The sequence below is a fragment of the Eutrema salsugineum genome, unplaced genomic scaffold (assembly GCF_000478725.1).
Source record: "Eutrema salsugineum unplaced genomic scaffold, Eutsalg1_0 scaffold_2, whole genome shotgun sequence".
Taxonomy (NCBI): domain Eukaryota; kingdom Viridiplantae; phylum Streptophyta; class Magnoliopsida; order Brassicales; family Brassicaceae; genus Eutrema; species Eutrema salsugineum.
Window position 1 is genome coordinate 11175204 of NW_006256829.1, and position 15633 is coordinate 11190836.

Genomic DNA, 15633 nt, shown 5'->3' on the forward strand with positions numbered 1-15633 from the left:
TATACAACTCTTAGTTGGAATTATGATCCGGTCGCTACTGCTAAAAGCATTTTCTGATTCAACAGAAACATTGCTGTTAGGTAACCAATCTTTTCCCGTTTAACCTATATTACTTGTTTGGTCTTTTCTAACATGAGATAGTGTTTTGTTCGTTTTGTTGTTTGTAGAGCAAGAAAAGAAAGAGACACAGAGATTTACGAGTTCCCAGGATCAAAGCATTCCTGGTACGTCTCGGTGAGTTCAACCACTCACTGGATGTTTCAGAGTAGCAGATTACAAGAGAGTTCTATGAACCGAGCTCTCACCACACACCCTTAAAGAGAAAGAACGAACACCCCAAGGAAAGAAGAGTAAGCCCAAAAGGAAGAAGACAACACGTTTATCCCTTTATGTCCACCTTTTTTTCTCTCTCTATCACAATCTCTCTCTCTATGTATGCACAACGCTCTCCTTTATAAAATTTGCCTCTGAATCCGTTCTGCAGGCGCTCCAAGACAAAGCCGTACTCTGCACTGTAGCTTTTGTGTCTCCCGCGAAAACACAGAGACCACTGTCGTTTCTGGATCCTGGGCTTTAGTCAACAGCAGACAGCACTTGGGCCTTAAAGCAGACCGGCCCAAATCATGATGTCCATTCCCAGAATTCTTTTAGCTTTTCCGAGATCCTTCATCTCAAACTCTCTGCTTAATACTTCCTTCAGTCTAGAAATTTCCCTCATGTCCTTTGCCACAAGCAACATGTCATCTACATATAGGAGTAGATACACGTAATCCTCATTGTTAAAGCACTTGAAATACACGCAAGGATCAAACTGGCTTTTCTTGTATTTCTGAGATTTCATAAACTGATCGAACCTGCGGTTCCACTGCCTTGGAGCCTGCTTTAATCCGTACAATGATCTTTGAAGTAAACAGACTTTTTCACCTTCCTCATACCCTTGTGGTTGTTCCATTAGGATCTCCTCTTCCAGCTCACCATGTAAGAACGCTGTCTTGACATCTAACTGTTCCAGTTCAAGGTTGTAGTTCACCACCATTGATAGCACAACTCTGATAGTAATGTGTTTGACTACAGGTGCAAAAACTTCATGGTAATCTATTCCCTCTATTTGAGAAAATCCTTTTGCCACCAGCCTAGCTTTATATCTAGGTTCTTCCACATCTGGTATTCCAGGTTTAAGTTTAAAGATCCATTTGCAACCAATGGTCCTTAAACCTTCCTGTCTGTTTACCATCTTCCATGTATGATTTTTCTGATGAGATTTCATCTCTTCATCTATCGCAGCAATCCAATTAGCCCTATCTTTGCAGCTTATAGCTTCCTCATAGGTTTGTGGTTCCTCAGTGTTCATGAGCTGAGACATATTAAGAGCATATGCAGCAACATCTGCATCGTCTAATCTGCTTGGTGGTTTGATATTCACTCTCCTTTCCCGATCTCTAGCTAGTTGATAGTGTCTTAGTTCATTCTCATCTGAGCTCTCTTCATCTTCTTCTTCTGAATCTGACTTGGAGACTTGTTCTGCTTCTTCTGGTTGTGCTCCACCTTCGCTTGCAGAAGCTCCACCTTCCACAGGTGTTTCAGATTGAGAACCCGATCCTACACCACCATTAGTCTCGTTTGGCAAGTTGAATGTTACTTTCTTTCCTTGTTTCTTAGATATCTTTCTCTCACCTTCTGACATTTTCTTGACATCTTTATAAAGGATGTCTTCACAGAAAGTAACATCACGACTGACTATGCACTTCTTATCTTCACCACTCCAAATCCTGTACCCTTTCACACCTTGCGGATACCCCATGAATATTCCTTGTTTTGCTCTAGGTTTAAGTTTCCCTTGGTCCACATGAAAGTAGGCCAAGCATTCGAATCTCCTCATGTGGGTGTATTCTGGTTTTCTTCCTGACCATAATTCCTCTGGGATCTGAAAACCCAACGCCGCAGAAGGTGTCCGATTCATGATATACACCACTGTGGATGATGCCTCTGCCCAGAAAGATTCACTGAGACCTGTTTCACTTAGTAGGCTTCTTACCTTCTCAAGAATGGTCCTGTTTAACCTCTCAGCAACTCCATTTTGCTGTGGAGTATAAGGACACGTTTTGTGCCTCATAATCCCCTTCTCTTTACAGTAGTCATCAAAGGGTTTGTTACAATATTCCAGGCCATTGTCGGTTCTTAGAGCTTTCAGTTTCTTGCCACTTTGATTTTCAACTAGTGCGAGCCATTCAACAAACTTGGAGAAGGATTCATCCTTGGTCCTGAGAAAGAATATCCACGTTTTCCTTGAGAAGTCATCCACAAATGAAATATAATACTGATTCTTTGCTAAACTTGGAGTAACATTTGGAGATCCCCACAGATCGGAGTGTACGTACTCAAGAATTCCTTCCGAAGTGTGTTTGCCAGCCTTAAACGACAGCCTGTGAGATTTCCCAAGTATGCAATATTCACATTGTTTTAATTCTGAAATCTCTTTTGCCCTGAGTAGTTCCTTCTTGACTAGCATCTTCAGCATTTTTTCACTCGTATGACCAAGTCTGCTGTGCCATAGAGTAGTATTGTCCACTGTCTTAACAGCAGCATTCACCTGTTCAAGCTCTGCTTTTCCATCCAGAAAATACAACGTATCTCTGTAGTTACCAGCAAGAACTTCAATGTCACCTTTGAACACCTGTAACCTAAAGTCCTTTGACCTGAACCAGCAACCATGCGTTTCAAGCTGTCCCAATGAAATAAGGTTCCTCCTGGCTGTAGAAGAATATCTGACTTGTGTTAACACAACCTCGGTATTGTTGTAGTTAATGATCTTGACCTTTCCAATAGCTGAGATCTCGCAGAAAGTGTCATTTCCCATCAGAATTTTTCCACCGTCAACTTCTTCCACATCAAACATTAGATCTCTCCTGTTTGTCATGTGGTATGAGCATCCAGAATCCAGAATCCATCCATCTCTCGTGTGTTGCTCATCTGCTGTCAACAACATTGGTTCAGCGTTTTGAGCCTGAGCAACACTGGCTTCTCCCTTTTGGTTTTTTCCAGCTTGGTTCCTCTTGGGACAATCTCGTTTTAGATGTTCTTCACTCCCACAGACCCAACAAGTCCTTTTCTTTTTTGACCTGGACTTGTTCCTGGACGTGGAGGGTCCATTTGACTGACTCCTCTTTTCAGTTCTACCTCTTGCTTGAACAATCAACCCTTCTTCTGCAGTTTTTTGTTTCAATATCCCTTTCTCCTTCAGTTCCAGTTCTATGGAATAGGCGGACCTAATGATCTCCTTTGGAGTTATGGAGTCTTTAGCACTGCTGTACTTCAAGGTATGAACCAGATGATCAAATCTCTTAGGTAGACTATTCATGAGAATTGCAGCCGTATCTTCCTCGCTCATCTCAACATTTAGACTTGAAAGATCAGAAACCAGCTTGTTGAAGGTATCCAAGTTCTTATCTAGAGACTTGTCATCCTCCATTTTAAAACTGAAGAATCTTTGTTTCAGGTAAAATCTGTTCGGTAGCGTTTTGACCTGATATGTATTTTCAAGAGCAGTCCACATGTCAAACGCCGTTGGCTCCTTCATGACTTTCCTCAGAACGATATCCGCCAAACTGTGAATCAACAGATTTCTCACCCTTCGATCTTTCTCTAGCCATTTTGGGTCTGACTTTGCTTTCCCATCTGAGCTTTCTACAACCTTTTCTTCATCATCTTTACCTTCAGCATCTTTGCCTTTGGAGGCTGTGACTTGCTCGGGTTGTAGAACAGAATCCAAGCCCAAGATCTCTAACTGTGCGAGCATCTTATGCTTCCATAAAGCAAAGTCTCCCTCACCATCAAACTTCTCAACCTCAAACCTTCCCTGCATCGGCTCCATTTCTGATATACTGCAGAACCAGACGAAATCCACACTAATACAGAAAACCCACGACGACACAGAAAAAAACCAGACAACCAGAATACCAACACGAATACCAGCCAGAAAAGAATACCCAGAAGATCTCAAGCAGATACCTTTAACCTTGTTTCTGTAAGAAAACCCTCAGAAGAAATAGTCCAGATACATCCAAAACCATAAACCGGTGAAGAAATATACCTTGACGAGAAAACCCTTCTGATATCCGACAGAGAACACAACCAGATCTGATGAAATCCTTGATAAAGATCCAAACTTTATAGGTTAAACACCTGGAACCTGGCTCTGATACCACTGTTAGGTAACCAATCTTTTCCCGTTTAACCTATATTACTTGTTTGGTCTTTTCTAACATGAGATAGTGTCTTGTTCGTTTTGTTGTTTGTAGAGCAAGAAAAGAAAGAGACACAGAGATTTACGAGTTCCCAGGATCAAAGCATTCCTGGTATGTCTCGGTGAGTTCAACCACTCACTGGATGTTTCAGAGTAGCAGATTACAAGAGAGTTCTATGAACCGAGCTCTCACCACACACCCTTACAGAGAAAGAACGAACACCCCAAGGAAAGAAGAGTAAGCCCAAAAGGAAGAAGACAACACGTCTATCCCTTTATGTCCCCCTTTTTTTCTCTCTCTATCACAATCTCTCTCTCTATGTATGCACAACGCTCTCCTTTATAAAATTTGCCTCTGAATCTGTTCTGCAGACGCTCCAAGACAAAGCCGTACTCTGCACTGTAGCTTTTGTGTCTCCCGCGAAAACACAGAGACCACTGTCGTTTCTGGATCCTGGGCTTTAGTCAACAGCAGACAGCACTTGGGCCTTAAAGTAGACCGGCCCAAATCATGATGACAAGCCCACCTGTCTGAATCCAATCGATAAAAACGACAATTGCAAATACATATTTTACTATTTTGATAGAAAATCTAGAAATTTTGCGTTTCCACCAATCAAATACATCATACTCTTTTCCAACCATGATATTTGGATTCTCACAACTCTCCTTTATGTATTTTTTCCAATTCAACTTTTGAATCTTGAACTCCAATTTCAACAACTATCTCCTTGTATATAGAAGCCATCCTTTCATAACCCAAACTTAAATCATCTTCCACCACTTTCATTCTTTCATGTGATTGTTGTAATGAATGTGTTTGACTAGAATGTGAGGATGTACTTGCAACCTTACCAGCACTATACTGCACAGAACAATAGTGACTGTATTATTTCAGATCATTTGCGTCGTAAATGTCTTCTCCATACGGTCTCTCAAAACACATTTGCAAAATCTGTTTTTTTCTAGGATCAAAAACTGAAGCTACAATCAGCATCTTATTTATTCCCTTCGTCCCTTCTCAATATTTATCAAACTTGTAGAACATCCCATTAGCTTTTTGCTTTTTTCTTTAACTCTGAGTCTTAAACTATCGGTGAGGATCATCAGACTTTTTTCTATAGTCACTATCTCCCCATAGCACTTAAAAGAGTAGAGTGATAGAAGCTGAGACAATCAAAGTAGAGTCATAGACGATGACTAAGAAACGTACAACGTTTCAACTGCATTCCAATCACTTGTAGTAGGATGCCCAACTCTTTTTTTTTCCCTTCTCAAACTCACTAATGTGGTCAAGGTATATGTCAAGAAAGCCAGAAAGCCAAAGATGTATGAAGGTTTTCTTGTATTGCATTAGGATCCTAAGATCGATATATATACACACATGTATTTACCCTAGCTTTCCACACAATTAGAAAGATTAAATATTAGAGATATACACAAAGATATGAACAATATATACGATATAACAGAAATAGATATATTCCATATATCCGCCAATACCCCTCTTCAAGGTGGAGCGTGAAGATCAAGAACGCCCAGTTTGGATACAAACGCTTTAAACTCTTTACGTCCAAGGGCCTTCGTGAAAATGTCAGCAAGCTGAGAGTGAGTAGAAACATGCTTTGTAGCAATGGTGCCACGGACAATCTCGTCTCGGATGAAATGACAATCGTTCTCAACATGCATTGTCCGCTCATGGAAAACCGGATTAGTAGCTAATTTAAGAGCAGACTGATTATCGCAATGTAATGTAATCTGAGCCGAATAATGAATACCAAATGAACTAAAAAGATTCTTGATCCATAAAAGCTCCCGAACTGTAAGAGACATAGCACGGTATTCTGTCTCAGTACTCGAATGAGACACGACATCCTGCTTCTTGGTCTTCCAAGAAATGGGCGAGTCACCAAGTCGGACAAACCAACCAGTAAGCGATTGCCTAGTAATGGGAAACCCCGACCAATCTGAGTCGCACCAAGATTCAAGCATCAAAGGTGTGAGCTCGCAGAAGTATCCCCTGACCCGGATTCCCTTTCAGATACATGACCACACAAAGAGCAGCAGTCCAATGAGCTTGTTTTGGTTTCTGCATAAACTGAGAGAGAACATGAACTGCAAAAGAGATATCCAGATGAGTAACAGCCAAGTAGATAAGACGACCAGTGAGCTGTCGGTAAGGATGAACGTTAACAAGGTCTAGTCTGTCATCCAAAGCCAACTGATGGTTCTGTTCAAGAGGAAAAGCAACAGGCTTCGCAGCAAGCATACCTGAATCAGAAATAATGTCCAACGCATACTTACGTTGACAAAAGTAAATTCCAGTAAGATTTCTCGCCAGTTCCAAACCAAGAAAGTATTTGGAGATTCCAAGGTCTTTCATGTGGAAACAGTAGCTCAAATAACTCTTGAAAGATGAAATAATGGACGGAGAACTACCGGAAAGGATCAGATCATCGACGTAAACTAGAACTTGTAAATGATCTGCTCCTCTATCCAAATTGAACAATGAATAATCTGGGATAGCCTGAACAAAGCCGTAATCACGTAATGCAGCAGGAAGCTTCTCAAACCAGCAACGTGGAGCTTGTTTTAAACCGTACAGAGACTTGCGGAGACGACAAACCTTATTCTTTTCAGAACCATGAAAACCCGGTGGAGGCCGCATGTATAATTCCTCTTTCAAATCTCCATGTAAATAGGCATTGTGAACATTCATTTGATGGACTTCCCAATCCTTAGAAGCAGCAATCTGTAAGAAAGTTCGAACAGTCGTCATCTTTGCCACCGGAGCAAATGTCTCCTCGTAAATTGTCACTTTCAAGTTGGTTGTTACCAAGTACCACAAGATGTTCTTTATAACGTTCCAAAGTTCCATCAGAACGAAACTTGAGTCGGAAAACCCACTTGCACCCAATAGCGTGTTTACGAGGTAGAAGATCTTCCACAGTCCAAGTTTGATTTTCCTCGAACGGCAAGACGCCAGATTTAGTCTAAATATGCCTTTTGTAAGATTTTGTAAGACTTATTCTACAAATTAAAAATTGACATTTTTGGATAAAAGTGAACAAATTTGATTGATAGTAAAAAAGAAAAGTTGTGACTGTTTAAACGGACGGCCTATTCCTCCACGCATTTTATGCCTTCTGAAAATCCATACACGAACTATTGAACCATGCTTATAACTACATGAAATATTGAAATGCGGCTAATTTCACCAAAATCGTAAACGGTGTTAATTTTCCGTCAATAATTAATGACGTGGCTGACACGTGGCATACCGGTTTACTAAGTTATTTGGTCGGTTTTTTTTATTTTTATTTCAGGTGATCAAAACGACGTCATATTGATATTTCTTTTAAAAAATGCATTCAATAAGACTTGAACACATGACCTTCTAAATAAGGGGTTTACCACCAAACCAACTGAATTAGAAACATTTATTGACTTTAATAAACTAAAAATATTTATTTTGATATCCAACTGAGATCAACATCATCCTTGGTTGATAATCTGTGACACCTAATCCTCCCTTACTTCACTCCGACTTACAGAGTCGTCCTCTACGACTAAGTTTTCGCCGGCTAAGGCTAGAATTATTATTTGGTATCCGAGATCTGATTCGGGATCCACTCTGATCTTCTCCGATCCGCTCCAAAAAAATTCGGATATCCAAGAGAGCCAGATCCGGCTAATAAAAATCAATATCCGTCTACACCAGATCCGTATCCGGATAGTTAAATTATAAGGTCCGGATATCCGTATTTGAATCTCTAACCTCTAAATATATTTTAAAATTATATTTTCTTGATAATTATGTAATATATTGAGATTTTTATACATATAAATAATTCAAATTAAATTAAAATATTTTTTCTAATAATTTTTTTTACAAAATATTAAATTAAATTAAAATATTTTTTCTAATAATTTTTTTTACAAAATATTAAATTAAATTAAATTTTATGATCATTTTTAATTTTTTTAGATTTTTAATATATTTTTTATCCGGATCCGGATATCCAAAAATATCCGCGAATATCTTAATATTTAGACGATATTCAAAAGTTCGGATATCCAAACATCCCAGATACGAATCCGGATAATTAATATTCGGATCCGCCACATACGGATAAAGATCTGGATATCTCAAAACTATCCGAATATCCGCTCTGATCCAGGATTAGCACCGGCAACGTCAATCGTGGTGCAAACACTACAAGAAAGATGTACATTGTTAGCTCACGATTAGCACTATCATATCGATTTAATAGCGTTTCGATGAACGCTGTGATCTCCGGAGCTATAATAGGGTGACCCCTATACAATAGCGTTATGGGATTGTGCTATAATATGTACTTTTATTATAGCGTTGAAATTGTGTTGTTATTGACGATATAGTAGCTCATTTTAGACGCTGTTCTATGTCGTCTAGTAGCATTATTTGCATACTATAATATGGACTTTTGTAGCTCGGTTTTGCTGCTATAGACCAATCTCTTGTAGCTCTTTTTTTTTTGCTACGGTATAACGTGTTGTAGCTCTTTTTCTAGGCTATAGTATATTGTTTTACAATACTTTTCCCGGGCTATTGTATAACGTGTTCTAGTATTTTTTTTTTTTACTACGACCTGTAGTTTTGCAAAATTATTTTCAAACCGAAAGAAACCTGTTTTCCAAAACTATAAAGAAACCAGCGTTTGCATTTAAAACACTCTTATTTTTATTAAACATCCAAACATGTCTTACACAAAACATCACAAGGACAAATATCGTATTAAAAACAAGTCTTACAAAACATCAAGTCTTAAACATCATACCAAATGTCTTACCAAACGTGGTCTTAACATCATGGCTGCTTGAAGTGCTGAAGCAATTCTTTGAGTGAGAAGAGCTTGCCTAGCCTGGGAGAGAATCAATGCCATAAGTTGTAGTTTCAAGCAACAAACACACACAGTAACTGCAACAAACCAAAACCATATATTGATGTATTGGGAATCTGTGCTTACGTAATTCTCCAAAGTCATCAAGCAAAGGTATAATTTCAGAATTGCACCAAAATCCAAATGAACAAATTACCTCAAAAAGATTTGATCATCTTGCAACCGGTTTTTGCAGCAGTTGTTGCCCTCTTCTGTTTTTGTCCAATATAAAACTCCACCAGATTTGATCTTGTATCCAAAACACGTTCCAATTGTTCTAGAGAAAAGTTTATTGTAACCAAAACCTGCTTTTGATGAACTGTGCAAATAATAATCGTCCTAAGAGTGTTAAACAAAGTATTATTCAGGTAAAGGACCAAGAAATCAAACCTGTAATGATGAGATGTAACTGAAACTGATTCAAGTCTCTCGTTTTGCTTAAACGTGGTCAAAATATTGCAACCATTCTTCTTTTCTGCAAAAAAAAAAATTCAGAAAATTAATAAACTCTCAAGAACAGAGAGAAGGAATAAGAACTAAAACCAAAAGCTAATGAGATTAAGGAGAAGAAGAAACGTCAACTCTTTGCAGTCTCAAAAGCATCTTCACCAGATCACCTAATCCAATACACAAGCAAAATCAGAATCTAACTGAACACATAAGCAGACCGATCTCCAACAAAAGTGTTAAAGTGACCTGCATCTCATGGAAACAAAAGTAATAAGCATCCACGCTTCTGAAAACAAGTGAATTGGCTCGGCGATACTTATGATCAACTTTAAGGTTCAGGCCTGTGCTTACCTACAACAAAGAAACACCGGCGTTACCATTTCAGCTTTAGAGAGTCTTTTGGCAGAGTTTATTTCACCAAGTATATAAAACAGCAGAACACTAACTCACCTTATGGTAATCTCCTACGGGAGATGCGTAAATGAGGAACGTGTACTCAGGTGCTGGAGCTGCTCCAAGGATAGCGCCACTCCCTATTAGCCGAGGCCTTGTATACAAAACTCCTTTACCCGGAGGAGGAACATAAAACACCAAAAAAAACCATAAAACCCGTGAGGAGCTTCTAGAGATGAGAGCAAACTATGATCAAGAATCATATCGATTGGAATAGAGATACACATTGGTCCATAGTCCATACCCATTTCTTGATGGCATGTACAGTTTGCTTAACTGCTTCGATGAATTGCTCCACAGAAGGTGGTGTCATACAAAGCCTATCAGCACATGTTTGCATACTAAGAGCGTTTTCGTCAGGCCGGAACAGCCTAACCTGGTCGTCTTCTGTCCTGTCAGCTTTGAGATCTTCAAATAGTCCCTACAAAGGCAAACCAATATCAAAAAAGTTTTTCTATCAAACCCTCATATATGTGTATAAACACTAAATCTCTAAGCTTTTGCTCGCTTATACACTGAAATCAAATAGCTTTAAACAATCTATGTATCACTACTTTGAATCCAGAGATTAAAAGCTTCTAACTAATGATCCTGCCCTAATTAAACCCAAACGTCCTATAATGTTGTCGCAAGGGACTTCGAAGGAGTTGATGTTGAGTAGTTTATTCTCTGCAAGCTACTAAAAAGATCTGTTAGGCTATCATTTAAGAATAAATCTTGCACCTGAATCAACTGCCAACGCTTTGTGTTCAACATCAACAAAGAAAAATGAAAATAATGCATATTATTAGGCTATTAGCGAGAAATACAACAACTGGTCATCATAATGAAAGTTTTAAGAATTTGCCTTAGGTTGAATATTGGGTGGTCTGTCTCGAAATCCTCGGTATAAGTTTCGGTTTGAATAATTTAAGAATCCCAATGTCAAAAGCCTACAAAGTGTTTAGAACCATACCTCTTGAACAGGATCGAAGAAAGCTCATGAGAGGAAACTCGTCATCGCCGTCCAGGAACCCTAACCCAAAATCTACAGTTAACCCTAATCAGCTCTTGAGAATAGGAGAGGCGAAAAAAGGGGTGAGTTGTTTCAATATCCTTTATGGAGGATGGAGGTGGAAGCGGCGGCGGGGAATTGAGAGAGGTGGGCTCAATCGGAGATGAGTTAGGGTTTAGGTTAGCTGGGTCGGGGGGGAACGGGAGGTGGAGAAGGAGGCTGAGAAGAAGGCGAGGAAGGAGGATGTGGTGAGATGGTTCAGCCATAACGGCAGAGACGGTGGAGGAGAAAATCGGAGACGGCATTCTCGAAAGAGAATTTTTTTTTTCCAAAGAACTTGTTTTTGTTCTTCTCCGAACAATATAAAAAAAAGAGTCACAGTTGGGGTACTTAGTATTTTTTTTCTCTTTTTGCCTAAGTACTGGCGCTCATCACAGAATTTAGGTTCCAAATGTTAATTTTTTGTTCCCGCTTAGTGAAATTTCGGTATAACGTGTTTAAAATGCTATAATAGAATATCCAAATCCGAAATATCCTCTTTAATAGCAGTTATAGAAATCATGCTATGTTAATGTGCTATCAATACTCGTTTTTCTTGTAGTGAAACTAAGTCGTCGATGACGACTCTATAAGTCAGAGTGAAGTAAGGGAAGATTACGTGACACGGATTATCAACCAAGGATGATGTTAATCTCAGTTGGATATCAATATAAATATTTTTACTTTATTAAAGTTTATAAATGTCTCTAGTTCAGTTGGTTTGGTGGTAAAACCCCTTACTTGGAAGGTCATGTGTTCAAGTCTTATTGAATGCATTTTTTAAAAGAAATATCAAAACGACGTCGTTTTGATCACTGAAATAAATAAAAAAATCAATCAAATCATTTAGTAAACCGGCATGCCACGTGTCAGCCATGTCATTAATTATTGACGGAAAATTAACACCCTTACTTGGAAGGTCATGTGTTCAAGTCTTATTGAATGCATTTTTTAAAAGAAATATCAAAACGACGTCGTTTTGATCCCTGAAATAAATAAAAAAATCAATCAAATAATTTAGTAAACTGGCATGCCAAGTGTCAGCCATGTCATTAATTATTGACGGAAAATTAACACCGTTTACGGTTTTAGTGAAATTGGCCGCATTTTAATATTTCATGTAGTTATAAGCATGGTTCAATAGTTCGTGTATGGATTTTCAGAAGACATAAAGTTCATGGAGGAATAGACCGTTTTCCCCTGTTTAAACATGAGAAAACAAAAAGAAAAATCTATTTTGCTATAGATTTTTCCTTACAATATTTTAATCAGAAATCCAATTTTTACTTGAAGTCTATATATTTTTTTTTTAACTGATTTCTACATTTCGTGCAAATCATCTTCTTCCATATTGTGTAATATTATTTTTAAATAAGAAGCATGAAAATATTTATTAACATAATTTATGAGATACACATATTTATAAATTGTAATATACTAATTTTTCTAAGCTCTATTATACACACAAATTGTATTATGTTAAATATTAATTATATTTAAATCCATTAATTTTAATTTTGTTTTTATAATCTGTATGTTAAAATATTTGGGTCAAATTACTCATCCATATTATTCATTCACTATTTTTATATTTAATTAAAGTTTTATATATTTATAAGATTCATTTATGTGATAGAAATATGTTATAAATAAATAATTTTTATTTATAAATAATAGATTAATTGATTCAAGTAAGACCTGTAATTTTGGCTCAAGAAAAGTTTTTCTATGACTCGATTATTTGATGTATAAAGTTTAGTTATATAATATTTTGGTAAGAAATGTTAATTATATAAAATATTTTGTAATATTTTATAAATAAAAGTTTATTTATGTAAATATTTACTCAAAATAAAATATGGAGATAGATATATGATAATATGTGTGGAACGCTTGTTTTAACTTTTAAGCGATTGAATTGAGGGTTTGATTGATAATTTTGTGGAATGGCGGAATTGCGAAAAAAATCTTGCAGAATAGATTAAGCGACTTATAAGTCGCTTTTCTGCGGAATGACTTTTCTTTTGTATTTTTGTTAAGCAAAAACGCAAACCTTTTTATATGTATTTTTTCATTACGCAGATTTTTGTTGATTGGCAAAAAATTTGCGGAATTATGTTTAAAAATGCAATTCCGCCATTCTGTAGGTTACCAATCAGAGCCTGAAAGAGTCTGCGGAGTGATTGAAAATAACCGACCTATATTTGAAACATATATATGTTTCATCCAAAATTTGTTAAATCAATTAACCTTTTTAGGGTTTCTGTAACAATTTTGCGAGAAAGTCTCGAATTCTCTCCGTCGAAGTCGAACCATGGACAAACTCAAGATGGCATATGACCCCGGTAAGATCTCTCTCTCCATCTCTTACCCGAAATTGTTTGTTATAGATTTCATCTGATGGATCCTCTCTGTCGTCATAGTTAACTTGGCCGGATCTAGCTAATTGATAAAATAAGTGGTTAGTTAAAGGATCTTTATATTTCGTAATTCGTTTATATGCCTGGTTTTGTCAAAGATAATATTACATACGTCTTATGGAACTTGGAGGATTACCCAGTCTCTGATGGTGCCGATCTTGGCTCTATTCGTCGTAATATCGAAGAAGCTCTTGATCTAATGGGCATTCATGGAAGCATGGATATCCTGGCGTTTGGTGACCAACTGAAGTCCCCTAGAGCTGAGTTGTCGGAGCTCGGAATCGACAACTTTTTACCAGAACGTGAGTTCATCCTAAACTCTTAATCTCCATCCTAATTTTTTTTTTTTTATTTGTACAAAAACATGTTGGTGATTTATACTTATAAATAAATCGATGACAATTCGGGTGCCTGTTGGCTATAATATATATATAGCTTTATCGGGTAACAATTCGGCAGCCTTCAAACTGCCTGCGCAAATGATTGGTTGCTCTGGTGAAGGATCAAGAGTTTGGGTAATCGCAAAACAACAAGGCCCAGGAAGTGAGTTGTACAGGGTTCAGCAGTGTTTGGCATCGAGAAACTACACTATTCTCGTAATAGATGACGACGACACCACAGGAGTAAGTCCAGTTGATTCTGTACAATCACTATTTAAACGTACACGATCTTTTGGTGGAGGAAAGCCCCAAGAAGTCGGCTTATATTGATGAGAATACCGAGTCTAAGTGGGCTGAGTGTCTGGGGCGTAACAAGACGTGGGAATCCAGAATCTACTTCCTTCCCGGAGGTGTGAATATATTTTTTTTTTACTTTTTTTTTTTACATGTGTGTATGCATGTAATCTTGTATATCTATTTTGCAGGGGCCTCGAGACGTAATAGAATGTTAAACGACATGCTTTTATTGTATAGCGATTTTGATCATCAGGGCCTTCAGCCTACAAATTGGATGGTAGTCTCAGCTCAATTCAGAGAGAGCCAGTTCTTTGCGGTTGGCTTTACCATTTGAATTGGACCGTCTTGCACGATGTTATCATGTTTAATCCGAATCGGGTGGGCATCAATCCAGAAACCTCTGAATGGCTAGGATTGCTATTTGTTCAAGTAGAAACTGTTGAACGCCCACGAAGCAAATTGGTTGTTGATGATTGCCCTGCAGGAAGCGAAAGCTCAGAACCTTGTCCCAAAAAGCATAAACTGGATGCTGCGGAGTCGGGATCGCCAGAGCTGATGCTCTCTGATTATGTGGACTAGCTGCTTCTGTGTTGTAGCCGGTGGTTGTAAAAGGGAGAGTAAAAAAAGTTACTTTAGAAAATGGTAAGCTCATAGGAGAGTAACAATATCTTCTCACATAGTAGAACTACCCCAATAGCAGAATGTGCCTTCTTGTAATTAGAAAGACAAAATGTGTCTTTTTCTGTAATTATTTCTGAATTACATTAAAAAACACTTTCTCCAGTTTATATAACAAAAAAAAAGACACTTGTTGTTTTTTTTTTTCCGCTACTCAACTATTACAATCACATTTGGTCTATCATAGAGAAGTGGTTTGTGAACTATATTCGACCGGCTCGTTATGATCGATTTGGGAAAAAATAACTCCTCTTGCTCGAGCTCCTTTTGCAAGACTATCTGTCCGGAGATTTTGAATTCTCGGAATATAGGATAAGGTAAACTCTGAGAAGCTCTCGCGAAGTATACAAAAGGATTCTAATTCTGTCATAAAGGACGGCCAATCTGCTGGTGATTCACACATGCTCACAAGGTCCGAACAGTCGGTCTGAAAATGCACCAAAGTCATCTGTCTTTCTCTCAGGCATGACATAGCCCATAAGAGGCAATCCATCTCGGCGTGAAGAGCCGAGAGGCTTCTACGATATCCATGTAAACCAAACATCTCAATTTCTCTGCCATCCTTAAAACTCCAACCAAGGCTGCTAACCTGTCCGTGATTGATCCAAGAAGCATCAATCCGGCATATCGGGGTCTGCGGTACCTCGGGTAGTGATATCGGGGCCGGAGGGGGGGCCAACGCCTCAACGTGAGCATCATCATCATCTTCAGGTTGGTTTGCTAAACTCCAACTTTCTGCTTCCACCTTTGCGTGGAT

General features: G+C 38.1%; 1 protein-coding gene and 1 long non-coding RNA gene across 7 annotated transcripts; one reads left to right on the forward strand and one right to left on the reverse strand.

Annotated features, from left to right (window-relative positions):
* Positions 1–8949: 8949 nt before the first annotated feature.
* On the reverse strand, positions 8950–10197 carry LOC112086780. Of its 4 annotated transcripts, XR_002899640.1 has the most exons (5): positions 10066–10197; positions 9862–9966; positions 9556–9782; positions 9323–9484; positions 8950–9147 (listed from the first exon to the last, which is right to left on the reverse strand). It is a non-coding gene; the product is annotated as an uncharacterized LOC112086780 (long non-coding RNA). The 4 variants fall into 4 exon arrangements; XR_002899639.1 differs by having other exon boundaries at positions 9556–9966; XR_002899642.1 differs by lacking the exon at positions 9862–9966 and having other exon boundaries at positions 9556–9861; positions 10066–10192.
* A 3156-nt stretch (positions 10198–13353) lies between these two features.
* LOC18017532 lies at positions 13354–14996 on the forward strand. 3 transcript variants are annotated; one of them, XM_006401545.2, is made up of 4 exons: positions 13354–13446; positions 13620–13823; positions 13957–14311; positions 14387–14996. In XM_006401545.2, exons 1-3 carry the CDS (start codon positions 13416–13418, stop codon positions 14229–14231), a joined length of 510 nt encoding a protein of 169 aa, XP_006401608.2. In that variant the 5' UTR covers positions 13354–13415; the 3' UTR covers positions 14232–14311; positions 14387–14996. The 3 variants fall into 3 exon arrangements, with proteins under 3 accessions (XP_006401608.2, XP_024011980.1, XP_024011981.1); XM_024156212.1 differs by having other exon boundaries at positions 13981–14311; XM_024156213.1 differs by having other exon boundaries at positions 14023–14311.
* The last annotated feature ends 637 nt before the right edge of the window (positions 14997–15633 follow it).